At 32.9% G+C, this 16,039-nt stretch overlaps 3 protein-coding genes across 4 annotated transcripts; 1 reads left to right on the top strand and 2 right to left on the bottom strand.

Moving 5' to 3' along the window:
* Positions 1 to 897: 897 nt before the first annotated feature.
* On the top strand, positions 898 to 3,548 carry LOC105435571. Of its 2 annotated transcripts, XM_011657380.2 has the most exons (6): positions 898 to 1,222; positions 1,313 to 2,166; positions 2,378 to 2,767; positions 2,836 to 2,926; positions 3,022 to 3,062; positions 3,152 to 3,341. In XM_011657380.2, the coding sequence occupies exons 1-6, from the start codon at positions 1,137 to 1,139 to the stop codon at positions 3,190 to 3,192; spliced, it is 1,503 nt and encodes a 500-aa protein (XP_011655682.1). In that variant the 5' UTR covers positions 898 to 1,136; the 3' UTR covers positions 3,193 to 3,341. The 2 variants fall into 2 exon arrangements, with proteins under 2 accessions (XP_011655682.1, XP_011655680.1); XM_011657378.2 differs by having other exon boundaries at positions 2,836 to 3,062; positions 3,152 to 3,548.
* A 2,081-nt stretch (positions 3,549 to 5,629) lies between these two features.
* Positions 5,630 to 7,528, bottom strand: LOC101205554 (protein FEZ). The gene is made up of 3 exons (XM_011657377.2): positions 7,157 to 7,528; positions 6,763 to 7,064; positions 5,630 to 6,587 (listed from the first exon to the last, which is right to left on the bottom strand). Exons 1-3 carry the CDS (start codon positions 7,335 to 7,337, stop codon positions 5,898 to 5,900), a joined length of 1,173 nt encoding a protein of 390 aa, XP_011655679.1. The 5' UTR covers positions 7,338 to 7,528; the 3' UTR covers positions 5,630 to 5,897.
* A 3,033-nt stretch (positions 7,529 to 10,561) lies between these two features.
* On the bottom strand, positions 10,562 to 14,245 carry LOC101219539. Its single transcript, XM_004135130.3, has 10 exons — positions 13,888 to 14,245; positions 13,584 to 13,675; positions 13,392 to 13,499; positions 13,133 to 13,215; positions 12,740 to 12,873; positions 12,294 to 12,343; positions 12,060 to 12,152; positions 11,321 to 11,412; positions 11,020 to 11,126; positions 10,562 to 10,914 (listed from the first exon to the last, which is right to left on the bottom strand). Exons 1-10 carry the CDS (start codon positions 14,137 to 14,139, stop codon positions 10,873 to 10,875), a joined length of 1,053 nt encoding a protein of 350 aa, XP_004135178.1. The 5' UTR covers positions 14,140 to 14,245; the 3' UTR covers positions 10,562 to 10,872.
* Between the last annotated feature and the right edge of the window lie 1,794 nt (positions 14,246 to 16,039).

Genomic DNA, 16,039 nt, shown 5'->3' with positions numbered 1-16,039 from the left:
TAAATATAACAAAGTTTATTTATATCTCATATGATTTATCAATAATAAACTAATAGTTACTGTATGGTTTAGCAAAGTGTATAACATATGAGTTTATCATATGGCTAATAGACTCTAACAAATTTTGATTTATTTATAATTTTTTTAAATATTGTTATATATATCAATACTTTAAATCTAATTACTATATTACGAATTTTCAAAAAATTAAAATCTTCGGTCGGAATCTAAAAAAAGTAGCTTTTAATTTTAGTTATTTTATAACCGCTGAATTGTTTACAAGGAAATCTCAAAACCACAATGAAGAAATTATAAGAAAAGGAGGGATAGTTTTCAAAATTAAAATCCAAAGTTTGATTATACCAAACAAACAGTTGACTTTTAAAAAATTCATGAACTACGAAACAAAATTGAAAGTTTCAACCTTAGATTTGTTTCTTTAGTTGAAAGATATGCAATATATAAGCTCTTGGCCAATAACATGTTTATGTTTGAATTTGATTGGATACGGTGTATTCTTGATAAACTTTATAACAAATTTACTCTTTTACAACGTTGATATACTTGACTCATGTTTTTAATAAACATAACAATAATGCTCTTAACAAAGTTGATATACTCTATAATGGTCGCTTACTTCCGTTGGCCACTACACATATGTTTGTCATTCATTGCTTTCGTCTAAGACAAATACCGATTAGAAAAAAATTAAAAATTTAAATTTGAAAATTGTCATATTTACACTTTAAATATTAAATTTTGACCAATTAAGTTTATGCAATTTTTACGATTACCTAAGTTGGGATAGTTGAATTTGTAAATGAGAGGGTTAGGAATTTTTATTTTAAAAAAAATGGAGGGTATAAGTGAGGCTAAAAGAAACTATAGGAAAAGAAATTGAGATTCAAACTTGGCGGAAACGTCCATCGTCTTCCCTTCATTTTAGTTGAAGATTAGAGGCAGCGTCTCCATCTCAGTTTCTCTGTCTCTATAACTTCGCTTTTAATCAAACACTAATTCTCCATGGATTTCCTTAATTTCATTATGATGATACCTTCAAGCATACTTGCTCCCTTTAACCTACTTCTTCGTTTCTTCCTCAAACGTTATTACACAAAACAATTTCTCTCTGCAATATGCTTCCCGTCCTTCTGCCCTTCAGAATTTTTCTTCACAAATTCCTCTTTTTTGCCTTCCGATTAGTTCAACAATACGTTTTCAGGTTCGCTTTTTTTATTTAGCTTTTTAATGGTATGCATTTTTCCTTCTCATGTTTTTAATTGGTTCTTCTCTCTGTTTTGTTTCTCTAAAGATTTCAGAAGGATGATCAAAGAAATGAGTTTCTGGACAAAAATCGAGTCCTTTCTAAACCTTCTGGATTTCAGGAGAAGGGGAGTAGTGAAATGGAAATGGATTGTGAGAACAGTGGGAAAACGAGGAATTCTGTTTTATGCTCTGTTTCTGTGGAAACTATCTCGTCTTTTACTTGTGGGAGGGAAAATTTTGAAATGTGTAATGCTGATTCTGCTATTTCTCGTATTCAACCCACAGCTTTGGCTATAGTTTCTAAGGGAAGAAATTCTGGTGGCTTGAAATGTAGTGGCGAAGTTCTTGATGTTGGTTCAGAAAACAATGGTTCCGACGTGTTTGATTCATTGCCTGAACCAGAAGTTCAAGTGTTTTGGGAAGATTGTCCCGTTCCATCTGATTCAGAATCTGTAGGGGACTCCACCAATGGCTCTCCAAAGATCAATCATGATCAGGTTGATGATTCGTCATGCAAAGAGATCAATGCCGAGGAAAACAAGCAACTTGAATCTCTCAATAATTTGACTCAGAAAGAGGAAGAAACTGTCAACTTTTCAAAGAAATCAACAAAAATGAATTTTCTGGAGAAAGGCTTCATTTCAAAATTTGATCATATGTCTGAGCTAAATTATCTACCAGATCATCAGGATATAGTACGTCAGCTTGAAATGGAGCTGAAAAATTCAAGAACTGGAGGACTTCCAACAATTTTTGAAGAGGAAACTGAGTCAGCAGAAACAATTTATGAAAAATTGAAGTATGAAGAAGTGATGGGAGAGATACAAAAGGTCTACAAGACTTATGCAGAGAAAATGTGGAACCTCGATGTCTTAAACAATCAGTGTATGCATGCCATTGGTGAGTACTCATCACCATCTATATACTTCGAAAAAGTTCTTACATTTTCCTTTTTGTCTACTTAATATTTGAATTAATATTTTGTTATATTTCCATGAACAAGACTTGCAATTTTTGATAATGTAGTACCACACGTACTAACACCATGTTCAATGAAGTATAGTTCAATTTCTTGATACTTTTAACATTGCATTATATTTCATTTCTATAGGTTTGCTGCAGCTACAATATCCACTGCAACCAGTTTCATCACAGAACTCACAGAATCCGTCATTATGGTTCGGAAAAGCTCGGAGGCTGGGAGCTGACACGAGACTTGAATTCATAGGAGATTTACTTAGGGACATAGAACTAGTGTACGTAGGACAAGTTTGTCTTTCCTGGGAAATTCTGCAATGGCAGCTTAGGAAATCCATTGACCTGCAACGATATGACTCGCAAAGCATTCATCGTTATAACCAAGTCGCTAGTGAGTTCCAACTTTTTCAAGTTATGCTGAAAAGATTCATGGAGGAAGAAAGATTTCAGGGCAACAGAGTTGAAAACTATGTCCAAAACCGCTGCATATTTCGTTCTCTTCTGCTAGTTCCACCCATCAAAGGTAGAATATTCACCACATTTAGCAACTTTTGAGGTTGAGATAGTGATACCTACGTAATTGTTCTTCAGATGATGGTTTTGCTGAAGCTGAAGGAAGAGAATGGGAAGATGAGGATGGGTATTCCAGTAATTTTGTAACAGAAACCATAGAGAAATCAATGTGCGTTTTCTATGAATTTCTTCTTTCTGATAAAGATGATGTTAAAAGTATCCTAAAACTGAACAGAAAGCATCAAATTGAATTTCAAAATACAGATCAGCTTTTATTGGCCAGCATACAAGCTCAGTTTCAGAAGGTTGCCTTACTAATTTGTTGTTCATCAATAGCCTAGCAATAGCTTTATCGCATCCCGTACCTAACAAATTCTGTTTTCTGGTGATGTAGGCAGAGAGAAAGCTGAAGAACCTTATGAGATGCCGCCATAGATGTTCTGCGGAGAAGTTGAGAAAGCTACAAGAAGCTGGACTGCGTTATTCATTAATACTTCTCATTCTTCAGGTTGACCTCAAATTGATTTCAAGAGTGCTGAGAATGACAAGATTGACTACCAACCAACTATTATGGTGCAACCAAAAACTGGATCAACTTATATTAATAAACAGAAAGATCCACTTGGAACCCTCACTTCTGCTTTTTCCCTTTTAACAGTCTACTTTTGACAGTTCAGAACAGAAAACAGTATCGAAACGTCTTTTTTCGTTCAAATGTAAAGTTCCCAAACATTATTACACTTTCTAGAATGAAATATACGTTGAATAGATCAAATGTTCCCTAATAAAAATCCACTGCAAACCCTCGTCTTGGTATGAATTGTCTAGAAAGCGATACTTCATACAAAATTAAAACAAATCTTAACTTGTTGACACTACTAACTTATGTTTCTTAACTTTGTTGTCCAGTGTTTTCAAAACCAAACCTATTCGTTTTTTCAAAACAAAAAGATTTGGTTCTTAAAACTTGTTTTTGTTGGTAGAATTTGACTACAAATTCAACACCTGTCTACTTTTAAAAAATGAAAAATGAAATGTTAATCAAGCCGGGTTTTATTTATCGTGCGTTTTGACCCTTATGGAGGTATGAATTACTGAAATAAATAACATGACTGGTGAAACACCTTCCCGAAGGATTTTTGGCACACATATTTATACATTCATGCATTCATTCGTAATTTATTAACCAACATATAGTCCTAAAGTAACGAACTCCATTATGATCCCTTCATAATATATTCATATGGTTATCTTTAGGCTTTAGAACGATCTTTTCTTTCAGTTTCTGCACCATTTTATGTTGAGGAGGAACAGTTTCCTTAATCAGAGGATGTTCCTTCAAAGCATCCACCCATGAGCAAAAATCTGGGTTTCTTTTTGAATGAATTACATCTCCAACCACCTCACGCAGTGCCAAATAGTTGCAAACATTAGGCCCAACAACTACATCAAGTAATCCCAAGCTTTTTCCATGGTAGAATGGAAATTTTCCAGGAAAATCTTTCTTCATTCCATCTTCAAATACCCTTGTCAATTTTGAAAGCTCTTCAACAGCTCTCTCTCTTTCTTCTCCTATGGATTTGAGGATAGGCAAGGCACCTAAGAGAATCTGAAATATCATAAAAACAGAGCATTCCTCTTAATTGTGATGACAAATAATAAAGAGGGGAAAAAAGAGATTGATTAAGATCAAACAAGCGAAGTTTGGCTCTTTCGTAAGGATGGTCGGGAAGAATTTTGGGATGGTGGTTCCATTGTTCTTCTATGTATTCAAGAATGACAGAGGATTCTGCAATCTTATCTGGCTGATGTTTGAGGGAGGATTATAATTTATAGGTTTATCAGTAGGATTATTGGTTTGAAGTTTTATGAAAAGTAGTAATAATTTACTCCTTAAGACTTTAATATTATTAGTTCCTACTGTGAAAAAGTTATGAATTCGAATTGTTTGTTTTGATTGTGCAAAGATTTTAATTATCTTTTATAATTTATAAACATGTTTAACACTGAATCGATTTTATAATCTAAATGTATAAGAAGCATTCATTTATCTTAGTGTAGTATTTTCATGATAGCAAAGGACTACATTGTTATTCAAATTGTAAGGTAGAGTTAAAGTAATTCTTACTAAATTGTTACCGAACTAAGGTTCGATGTATAAGAACTAATTAAATTGTTGCAGAAAAGTGTTACTTTCGTTGAAGTTTAATTTGGTCCAGGAAGTTTGGTGAGTCAATATATCCATTTATTCAAAGTCATATATATGTTTATATAAGGTATATGATTGGAGAAAGTAAGAGTCAGCCCATTTGAAAATAAAATTTTAAAATCTTCCACCCTATGAAAGTTGATGTTTGATGTTTGTTATATTTTGTTATTTTAAAAAAGTCTACTTTAATCACTAAAATTTGTATATTTTAGTGTTTTCGAGAATTTAAAGAAAAAAAATCTAAAATCTTTATCCTTACTTTTCAATTAAAAGATTATTACAAAATACACCATCTTTTAATTAACGTCTATGATATTTGGATATATCATATGTGTCCATATCCTTGCTATAAATATGCGGATTAGACACATGCACATTTAAATCTTTAAGTTAATGCAATTAATTTGTAACAAAAAGTAAACGTAAGGACTAAAATAGTTAATTTTTAAAAGTTAAGAAATAAATAAAAGAGCATAACTTCAATTGCCATATAGAGATAGGCCGTTAATGATGTAATTCGAATGTAAGTAAAAGCAAAATTATAAAAATTAACAATATTATATCATTTAATTGTGGAGATGACAATAGTTTCTTTTGTTAATTACAAGTCAAATAAAATATTGTAAAAGGTATAGTTGTGTGTATAAGTGATAGAAGAGATTGTTAAAAATATACTCATCAACATAGATATTTTGGACAAATTTTTATAAAAACACTATAAGTGAGTTTACAAAAATAAACATTATCCCATATGATACAAGAGCTTTTACAAATAAACTCAAGACCATTTTCCCTACCATATTAATTAAAACTAAGCCCTAATTAAGCTATTTGTAGCTTCTACAACAATTAAGGACCCTAAATTGAAAAAAAAAAAAAAAAGTTAAAAGCACTTAAGATTATTCTACATACTCAACTACTTACTCCATCATCAAGTGTAGCAATTAGTTGTAGACAAACTTGTTGAAACTTCACTAGGGCATGAAGAAGAAGAATCCCATATAAAATTTGGCTTCCCCAAATCACTAATATTCAAAGGATAAGATCCAATAACATTGGATCTTATGGCTCCAACAAACTGGTCACTAGCAGCTCCTTGCATTTGATCATGTGAAAATGTTTGTGGATAATTGTTCATGAACTGTTGATGTTGAGCATGCAAATCTACAGTGTCATTAGGCTTCATAATCCCAAAATCTCCAAGCACTGATGATGACATGTTGAGCAAAATTGAAGAAAGATCAACTCTACATTTTTCTTGGTCAGTGGTGTTGGATGGTGGTGGTGGTGGTTCAGCCAAAATTGGGAGATGAGAGAATGATCTATTATTGGAAATTATTTGAGAGTTGAATGGCTTACATGAGGCAACAAAGTCAAAGTTAGGGTAAGTAATATTATTGTTGGAAATGGAAGAATATTGGTGGGATTCAAAGGAGGGTAGTAGAGTGGGAAATTTTGTGGGGAAATTATTATAAGGATTATGATGATGATTATTATTATTATCATCAGATGTGTTGGTTTCAGATAATAATGGTGGGATCATATTGTTAGATGAAAGAGATAAAGCTCTTTGAGCTGTGGAATTGGTTTTCTTGAATATCCTACATATTGCCCATGAGTCCTGCACACACACACAAAACACAACATTTTGTAAATTAGTTTTTTGTAACAACATTATTACTCAAACACAGTCTTTGCTCTATAATATTAGGTTAACACATTGCATAACAGGAACTGAACTAGTTGTTCTGATGAAACAAAAATGAAAAAAGGGAAGATGGGTTTAGAAGAATTACATTGGGAGGAATGGGCTTGTCAATGAGTCTTTTAGTTGGAAGTGGATCATTGAGAGAAGGTAGACGAAACTCATGCATCATCCAATCAGTTTTGACACCTTTAGCAGCTCTCCCTTTATAGAAAACAAGTGATTTCTTGAGTCCAATGCACTTGGTTCCATCAGAAGAGTAAATAGGACGGTCGGTTCCTGTGGCCTTCCAAAACCCAGCTCCAGTTACTCGGTTTGGCCTTGCACTATTCCTATATTTTCTATCTCTTGGACAATAGAAATACCATTCTTTTTCTCCAGTACCACCCAACTCTAAACACACCAAAAGAAACAAAAGATATATATCAGTAGCCTGCATGACACATGACGATGTGTTTGAAAGGATGAAACAAAATTTTACTTACTTGGGAGATCCCACGGATCATATTTGTAGATGTCAATTTGTTTGATGAGTTCAATAAGAAGAGGTTTCTGTTGAATCTTTCTCTTTAGGTAAAACCCAACAAGTTCTTCATCGGTTGGATGAAAACGAAACCCTGGCAACATTACCTCTTCTACTTTGTCACTATCATTTCTCTCCTCCATAAATAATATATATAACAAACCCTAAAAAGAGGGGTGTGAGAGATTGAAAAAAAAGGAAAAAAACCCTAAAGTTGTGAACTTGCTTTGTAAGTAAGAAAACCCTAAAAAGAGGGTGAAGAGTAGTGAAAAGGAAGAAGATAACTAAAAATTGCAGAAGCAAAAAGAAGAGAGAGAGGTTGTTGGTAATTAAAATTTAGAGAAGAGTGTGAAGAAAGTTGAGTTGAATTGAAGGCAATATATGGTTCCTTTGAAGAGGGTTTCCCTCCGAGGGATCAGCCGCTATTTGTGGTGACTCTTAAAGAAATAAAAGCCCTCTTTTCTATAGTACCAATTTAATTAACAAAACATATACCAAGAAAGAAAGAAAAATATGTATTCTTTTTTTTCTTTTTCAATTTTAAGTTCATAACTTGAAAAAAGATGAGATTTTTAAGAACCCCACATGATAATAAGATTAAAATTGAAACTTTATTAGTTTTAGAAAAAGAAATTTCTTGATTATATATAATGATTCTGATTATGGAAATGGGGGAATCTGGAGATTTGGGAAGAGGAAGAGGAAGAGGGAGAGGGAGATTTTTCTTGGATTCTTTTTCTTTAATTTAGAATTTCAATTAATTAAGATAAGGGTTAATAATTAGGATTTAATATGGAGGGTAATGAAGAAGAGGTTTAGAGTTTTTCAAAGGTGTGACTCTCTCAAATTAAAAAAAGGATTAATATTTGAAATCAAGACATGGAAACATGGACCTAAAAAACGATTTTCGATACTCATTTACTTAAATCCCAATAATAATATTAATACCCTATCATATATTAATATATAGGTAGAGATGTCAATGAGATTAATTATGAAGATTTAATTTTTAACTTTTATGAGTGATGAATTCCTCGGAGTCCCAAAATTCAGCTTCTATTCCATTCCCACAGTTTCTATTCCACTGCATTTGTCAGAATTCAAATTAATATATTATAAGATTTGAGAAATCCAAAATTGAGAAATTTGTGTTTACTATATAATTAATAAAAGGCTAAAATGGGTATTTCCTTTTTTTAAATTATGGGTCAAGCTTTTGACTCATTTATGATAATCTCACCGTCACACACACTTCCTAAAACTCCTCTCTTTCAACACACACCTGCCTTGCTTTTAGGGTTTTGTGACCTTTCTTAATCAAAATATATGCTCTTTATTTCAAATAAATTTTGCTTAGAAAGATGTAAATGGGTTGTACTTTGTTGTAAAAATTAAATAATTTTACTTCTTAACTATCATAATTATTCATTTTTATTTTTATTTTTATTTTCTCTCCCTTCAAAATTGTCTTTTTATAAATCACTAATTATTTTAAATTATATAATATCAATCAAATCAAAACTAATAGTTAAAGTGAGTATAGATCAATTAAGATACAAATATCTTAACAACTCAACATGATTTGTTGTTTGAATTCACTATCTTTAACGTAAAAAAGTAACAAAATTGAAAAAAAAAAAAACCGAAAATATTAAAATTAATATTTGAGGTTAGTCGTTGAAAATGTAGTGTACTGTGTTGCTTGTAATTATCACTTGACTGAAACATGGTGTTTAAAATATTAAGCAGTAAGTTTGATTTAGAAGCAATATAACATGCATCCATAACTTCAATTTTGTACCTTTTATTTTCTTAATTAAAATCTATTAAGTAAATACAAACATTAAATGCATGTACTTAATGTATATTGTATAATACACACATGAAAAATGCACTATATCCTATGCATTCATTCACTAGAATGGTTAATATATATGAGCTTAAGACAAAATGTTAACTATGATTCACCCCTAAGCTTATACTTTACAAAGAGTACATATAGTATAAAATGCATCATATATGACGTGCGTGTGCGTGTGACATCAATCCTTCTAACCAAACATGAACTTTTAAAGGTTGACTCCTTACTCTCAAATATTGTTAAACTAAAAAGAAAAAAAGATTGGTTGTCCAACTTGTGAAATGAAAAGAAAAGTTCACGTGATAAAGGCACATGCTTATATAAACCATACACCACCTTTCAAATGGCCATCAATATCTTTATATGGCATCTTCTTCACATAGGATGTTTTGAATTTTAGAAAGAGATTTCCTCCCTTCATATACTTTGGTCTTATTTTGTTGATCTTCTGTCTTTATTTACATGATGTTTTTCAATAAAAAGAAAGTCAAACATGGTTGTACATAATTGATATATATTAAGAGAGGGAGGTGAAAGAAAGAAAGAAAGAAAGAGATGTATAGAGGAAAATGTGAATTAAGGGGCAGCAAATCCAATATAATGTAGTTGAGTGAGCTAAAAATGTCTGCTGTTGGTGCAGCAAAACCAACAAGCCAAGTGCCCATAAGATAAATAAAAGAAAGAAAAGGGTTCACAGAGTCAAATGGGAAATTAAAGTTTGGGAGTCGGAAATCAAATTCAGTGAAAGTCCCAAAAATGTAGCCCTCGGTTCGAACCCTTTTTGTCTCTAACTCCTTGACCTTGGATTTACTTCCCCATGCGTGCAACCCACTTTATTTTCTTCTTTTTTTAATCACACTGTTGCACTATTTTTCATGCATGTCTCTTTTTATTACATTAAATAATTCATAACTCTTAATCAAACTCTTATGTATTTAATTTCCATATTATCATCAAGTGTGTTAAGAAAAAAATAAATAAACAAAACGTTGTATTGAAGACTTCCTTGACGTTTTCTTTGCTTTGCCTTTTCTTTTCAATGGCCAAAGACAACTGTATTAATTAATTTGATGTAATAATAGTTAGTTTGAAATTTTGAATCATCTATTGCACCTTAAAAGGGTTTGACTTTCCAAATAGAGTTCTTGATATACTTACCAACTTATTTACTGGTTGTAATAATTTAAAAAAGATTCTTGATTTTGAAATGGATTTTGTATTTCACCAGTTGGATTTCAATTTTTAAGGAAATCAATTTATGGTCTTTACTTAAATTGTGAAAAAGATGTTGGGAATGATTATATATTTATGATCTTCATTCACATAGGACTTATAAACTTTATAAGGTGACAACCAAAATAAAGTTGTGAGAAATTATGTTAAAAGTAGACTAGATATGTTTTGAGGATTGTTGCTACTAACACAAGATCTCGACCAAACCAATCTATTGCACCGCTAACTTTGATTTTTCTAAGAATTTGGTTATAATAGGAAAGAGGCAAAGTATAATTCAAGAATAGCTTAATTAGTAGATTTGATACCAGTTACCATTTGAAAAGTTGATACTTCGATCTTTACATTACAATTATTTCACCTCTTACGAGAGTGGAAAAAAACAATAATAAGCTCATTTTATCAACTAGTTTACACAAAGATATGATCATCTTCAAAAAGGAAAATGTAGCTTTTGACAACCTATTCACTGTTCTATCAGGATTTGATGCCAATATAATAGGAACAAAGCAAAAAGAAAATATCTAAATGGAGGATTGGCTGCACATGTGAATTGATTTTAACAGAAGAAACCTCAAATTCCATCATGTTGTCTGCAGCAATTCCTTGATGTCGTAACCTTGGAGCTATATGCAAAAGAAAGGCAGGGGAAATAACAGTTAGATTAGAACATTTTGTACTATGAATTTGAAGCATAAGATTATACTTCCACTTTGAGATTAATGTTTTACCGAAAGGAAGGTAAGAAGCAAAATGACACCAGAATTCCACAAAGCATGTATGGTGATAGGGGTCAAGAGGTTGCGAGTTTGAGCATACGAAAATCCCAGAGCAGTTCCTACATGATTTTTTGCCACAAGGAAGCATATTATGTGTATGCCCTCGAAATAAAGTCAGTTCAGTTATTACTGACAGGTGGCTCCTAACCTAAAGTGTCAGTCCATAAGGATTTTAGGTGGTATTTCAAGTCACATGTAGAAAGTGTCGAGAAAAGTCATAGTTTCAAGAGAACTTAAAGTTGATTAACATTACCAAGCACAAACAGCTGGGGAAACTCTCCAGGGGTTAGATGAGCAAGTGCAAATACAGCTGCACTAATCAGAACGGCAACTGGCGTGGGAGTCCTGGAGGAAGGAGAGAAAGTAAGGATAAACATGCTAGTTTATTACACATAAATGGTAATTTCAGAAGTTAAATCCAAGAAAGTACCAAGATAATTGAAGGACAAGAGACAATAATGTTCACATAATGTCCTAAATTTGTACTAGACAGATACAATAATCACAGTCAGGACAAAACAACTTATTTTTAAACATGTTCTCTTGAACAATCACTTTCAACAAACTTAAGTCATTTGTGTTCGTCATAGTGTGCGTCAAGATAAGTAAAGAAACAGAGGCCATATTAGAAATTTAATATCGACCGTGCAAGCCCTCACCTAACAACATCCCATCCTTTCCTTCACGGATGCATGCAGCTTCATGAAACTATGTAATAACTATTTTCTCAATTTTATATCACCCAATTCTATGTTGCCAGACGTTCTTTTTCAAGATATCTTAATGCATGTCTCAGATGCAGTACTCTCTTTTTTACTGTGCAAACAGTAAGTGTTCTCATACAAGTTTAATTTTTGTTCTATGTAAAAAACATGGAATTGTCTTTTTTTTATAAGAAAAGCTAAACTTAATTGAGGATATCACCACGGTTTCATGTGTAAAGAAGTGGAACATATCTTAGGCTCATAATAACCACTAATAAGAGACCATACCACTTGGTAAGAGACACCATAAGAAATCCTCGGAATACAGTCTCTTCAAGCACTGGCGCAAGGACCCCTGTGATGCCCACCAGACAAGCAGTGCTGAAATGGAAACATGTGTGCTGATTTCACTTGCTTATTTCTAAATTAATTGATCACCTATAGTATATTGAACCCCTAAATGATGATCCGTAGGACTAGACATTTAGAAAGCCCAAATATATGCAAATTAGAAAAAGTAACCTGATGCTGGAAGATCCAATTAGTGGAAGCAAGCGGACAAGAGCATCTGTCTGAAACCAAAATAAAAAGAGAACTTACGAGTCTTTGTAGTGAAAAATCCCAGAGCCAGGAAGGAAAATGATACTCTCAAAATAATGAAGCAAGCTCATTCATACTTCATAAACATCATAAACAATATGTAGCACAGTTTTTAGTTTTTTTAAAAAAAAATTCCTTCAATCACAAGGAAAACTTAATTGAGCAAAACTGATCTTGAACTACCAACTATCTCTAAGTGCTGTGTAGTTATAAAAGAAAAAAAAAGAATTTAAGTGCTCTGTAGTATAAAGCTATCAAGAAGTCGAGAACTGCAGGGGCTGTAGCTGTGGTGTAGAGCTATGTACTCTCCAGTTCCAGCTTAAAATAACCAGTGGAAAGTATGGAAAAGATCATTTATCGTTTCTAACCTCTCTTTGAGTACTCCCACCGTTAAATGAAGACAAAACGGCTCCTGTCACGGCAATAGAAGCCAGGGCACCAACCAGACCAACTGCTGCCCATAAGAGCCAGCCCCTCTGCAGATTCAAGGGGTCCCTAATATCTGAATAATGCAAAATCATCAATATGTAGAGCCTGATCAAGTCACCAAAAGACTATTAATAACATGAAATGATGTTTTTCCACTCTGAAATAAAAAAAGAACAAAGGGTTTTGGAGTCATGATACATAGTTTATCAGGAGGAATTGTGAAACAAATAATAATAATGAAGAAACATGAACATATATTAAATGATCAAATACTCTTTTCCCAAGGAAAAAAAGAGATTAAGGACTCTAAAATACTTTTTAGTTGAGAATACCATATCGGTACAAGTCATCAGGAAGTGGTTGGAAAGTGTTGGCAATGCTGTATAAGATCCCAAGCACTGTCACAGTTGTAATGCTGCCAAAACAACCAAAGAATAATTAAGTCTCATTTTGGGTTCTCAAAAATAAATGTAAAGTGGTAGGAGACTCCTCATCAGAATATCACATCACAAATCTTAGGTACTTCAGAAATGATTAAAGGGCAGGTCTGAATTTGAAAAACTAGACGTTCTATCTAAAATCAAGACATACCCTTGGTCCAGGAAAAGTATTTCAGCCTTCTCGTCTAAGCTTAGCTCTTCAATGCGAATACCAAGATATGGTATGGCAGCAGATTCAACCAATCCTGTGACAATGAAACTGTCTGGGAAAACATTAACTTTAATCCATCTAGCAAATTGGGAAAGCAATCACACTTGAACAAAAGAAGTTATAAGAAGCCACCTTAATCCACAAGCTAATGAAGTTAATGAAACCGTTGGCCATTCCCATGGCACGTCCCACCGCCTCAAGATAGGCCATCCCGCCCCATTTTCCTGCAACAATGTTTCTAAGTTCTCTTAAACCCAAAACAAACCATTTTCCTTTTTTTTTTTTTTTTTCCAACAAATCAAAAGTTAAGAATTTTGCAAACAAAATTCCTCAACATTAGTTACAACACTAACTTTTCTTTTCAGTAACCCAGCATATGTACTTCAATGGAAAGTACGCTGAAAATTAATGGGGAATTAAATGAGGAGGAGCATACCTTCTGCTGAAAATCGCCGCCGGATTCATCTTTAGCATTGAAGAAGCAAAGAGGACGAAAGCCACTTTGGGACAGGGAATTGGAACGTAGAGGTGACAATCGCAGGGACAAATTGCGGTAGCCAAAGAGTAGAATCTTGGGAGTTCGTTTCCCAATGGGTTTCATTGAAGACAATGGCTTCCATGGGTCAGAAAGACAGTGGATTGAAGATTCAGCTAAAGTTGTGAAGGTAGTTGAACAAGAAATCGTCATTTGTTAAGCAATTCTTTATGAAATCTGTGAACTAGAGTCCAAGTTTAAAATTTTGGTTATCACCGAAGAGGATAATGCAACGAATTTGGAAAAGAAAAAAAAAAAAAAGAGTAAGAAAGTTCGGCGAGTAGAGAAATTTTGCAGAAGTTCAAGTTCGACGGTCGATAGAGTGAGCCGAACCGAACCGAACCGAAGCCATCGAAGCCATTGATTTGGCAATCGGTCTTTTTTCCCAACCCATTTTAACGTTGAGCCAAGTCAAGACTGTCCGTCCTTGGGCCCGAGCCCAAAGCAGGTTCATCAACAACTTACTTCGTCTTCCCTTTCCTTCTCATATCAAATAGTGAAAGACTTTAAATTGGGTGCTCCTGATTTCCACGTTCTTCTAATTATCCCTTGGTTGAGGTAGGCCTTTCGCCTCTCTCTAGTTAGACTTTAAATCATGTTGTTTTTAAATTGTTGTCTTTCTTCTTGATCAAGTTCGTTACCAAACTTGACCATTAAACTGTAGTATCATTGAATTTTAGTTTAGTAAATATTTAACTCAACTTACACTCAAATTCACCTATATGTCCCATTAGTATCAAGATGCACATCCCAAAAAGGAAAAATAGATTGTATAGTATTGAAATGTCATATACACAATAATGAAAGTTTAAATAGTATCATAATCATACTCTCTAATATCACTTGAAAAGAGTATATTAGACACACCCAAATTAAACAAGAAATGAAGATTGAAGAAGGATGATGTAAAACAAGATTGAAGTTAACTTCAATTATTAGTTCATTGAGAGGGTTGATTATATGTCCCTTCAAGTGACTTTTCTCAAAGCTTCACACGTCAATATAATTAATCATATAAAATTGATGATTTTAAATAATTGTAGGGACATATAAACTCATTGAACCCCAAATGTTTACCCTTATCTTTAAATGGATGAGTAGTAAAACAACCTTACTCTCAATTAATTCTCTAACTTGAGTTTCCACAATAACAAACCACCATCACGTTGCACCACTGATTCATTACTTATCAAGCCATTGTCGCATTCACAATTTTTCGTAAAGCCTTTGACACATATTAACGAAGCTCCTCCTCAAATATTTTTAACTTTTAGTTGCATTAAATCCAAAGTACTATTCAATAGATCATCAAATGGATTAAAAAAGCCAAACCCAACTAGGTGGAACCAACAGATTGGTTTGTTTTTTGTGCTCAAAATGTGGCCAACTAGTTGACCCCTCTCATCTTTTAATTCCCATGTATAAATATATATGGTATATTTTACAACTTCCAAAACTTCAATTTGATGTATCAAAAATATGAACCTATAAATGTGAGACATCCATGCATTTTTATGTTCCAACTCAAGCAGGAGACACTTAAATTATTTTGTAATCATATACAAAATAATAATATCATGGCAATGGGGGCCTCCACCCACCTTCTTTCTTCCATCAAACAGCCAGAATACATAATTAATAACACCTAGACAAACAAAACCACGACGCAAAAAAACAACACCTAATTTAACAACAACAGTTGTGTCTTGAGAGCAATCAACGTGACAAATTAATTACTCGACCTTTCCTCCATCTCTCTATATTTTGACACATCTTCAAGTTATAAACTTACTTCATTAATTTTCATCATCATTCCTCTAAAACAATAACGGAAATAGTTATTACAAAATTTAAAATTTATAAAGATAAATCTATTTATAACGTACTTAATTAACTAAACTTACAAACCCCACATCATTTATTCACTTAACTAACTTTTAAGTTGGTAATTGGTTCATATATAACATACACACAAAAATTCATAAACGAGTGCACTTGATGAGGGTGGCTTAAGGTTTATCAATATCTCATCATAACTTCGTTTGAATTAAAT

The sequence above is a fragment of the Cucumis sativus genome, chromosome 5 (assembly GCF_000004075.3).
Source record: "Cucumis sativus cultivar 9930 chromosome 5, Cucumber_9930_V3, whole genome shotgun sequence".
NCBI lineage: Eukaryota > Viridiplantae > Streptophyta > Magnoliopsida > Cucurbitales > Cucurbitaceae > Cucumis > Cucumis sativus.
Note: the sequence above shows the minus strand (reverse complement) of the source record. Positions and strands in the feature narration are given on the sequence as shown.

Coding starts and splice junctions, on each gene's coding strand:
- LOC105435571 (XM_011657378.2), top strand. CDS start 1,137: ATGCTTCCCGTCCTTCTGCCCTTCAGAATTTTTCTTCACAAATTCCTC. Junction 2,768..2,835: donor GCTAGTTCCACCCATCAAAG/GTAGAATATTCA, acceptor ATTGTTCTTCAG/ATGATGGTTTTGCTGAAGCT. Junction 3,063..3,151: donor TACAAGCTCAGTTTCAGAAG/GTTGCCTTACTA, acceptor CTGGTGATGTAG/GCAGAGAGAAAGCTGAAGAA.
- LOC101205554 (XM_011657377.2), bottom strand. CDS start 7,337: ATGGAGGAGAGAAATGATAGTGACAAAGTAGAAGAGGTAATGTTGCCA. Junction 7,065..7,156: donor TGATCCGTGGGATCTCCCAA/GTAAGTAAAATT, acceptor TGGTGTGTTTAG/AGTTGGGTGGTACTGGAGAA. Junction 6,588..6,762: donor ACAAGCCCATTCCTCCCAAT/GTAATTCTTCTA, acceptor GTGTGTGTGCAG/GACTCATGGGCAATATGTAG.
- LOC101219539 (XM_004135130.3), bottom strand. CDS start 14,139: ATGACGATTTCTTGTTCAACTACCTTCACAACTTTAGCTGAATCTTCA. Junction 13,216..13,391: donor ATACTTTTCCTGGACCAAGG/GTATGTCTTGAT, acceptor TTGTTTTGGCAG/CATTACAACTGTGACAGTGC. Junction 10,915..11,019: donor TGCTTCTTACCTTCCTTTCG/GTAAAACATTAA, acceptor TTTTGCATATAG/CTCCAAGGTTACGACATCAA.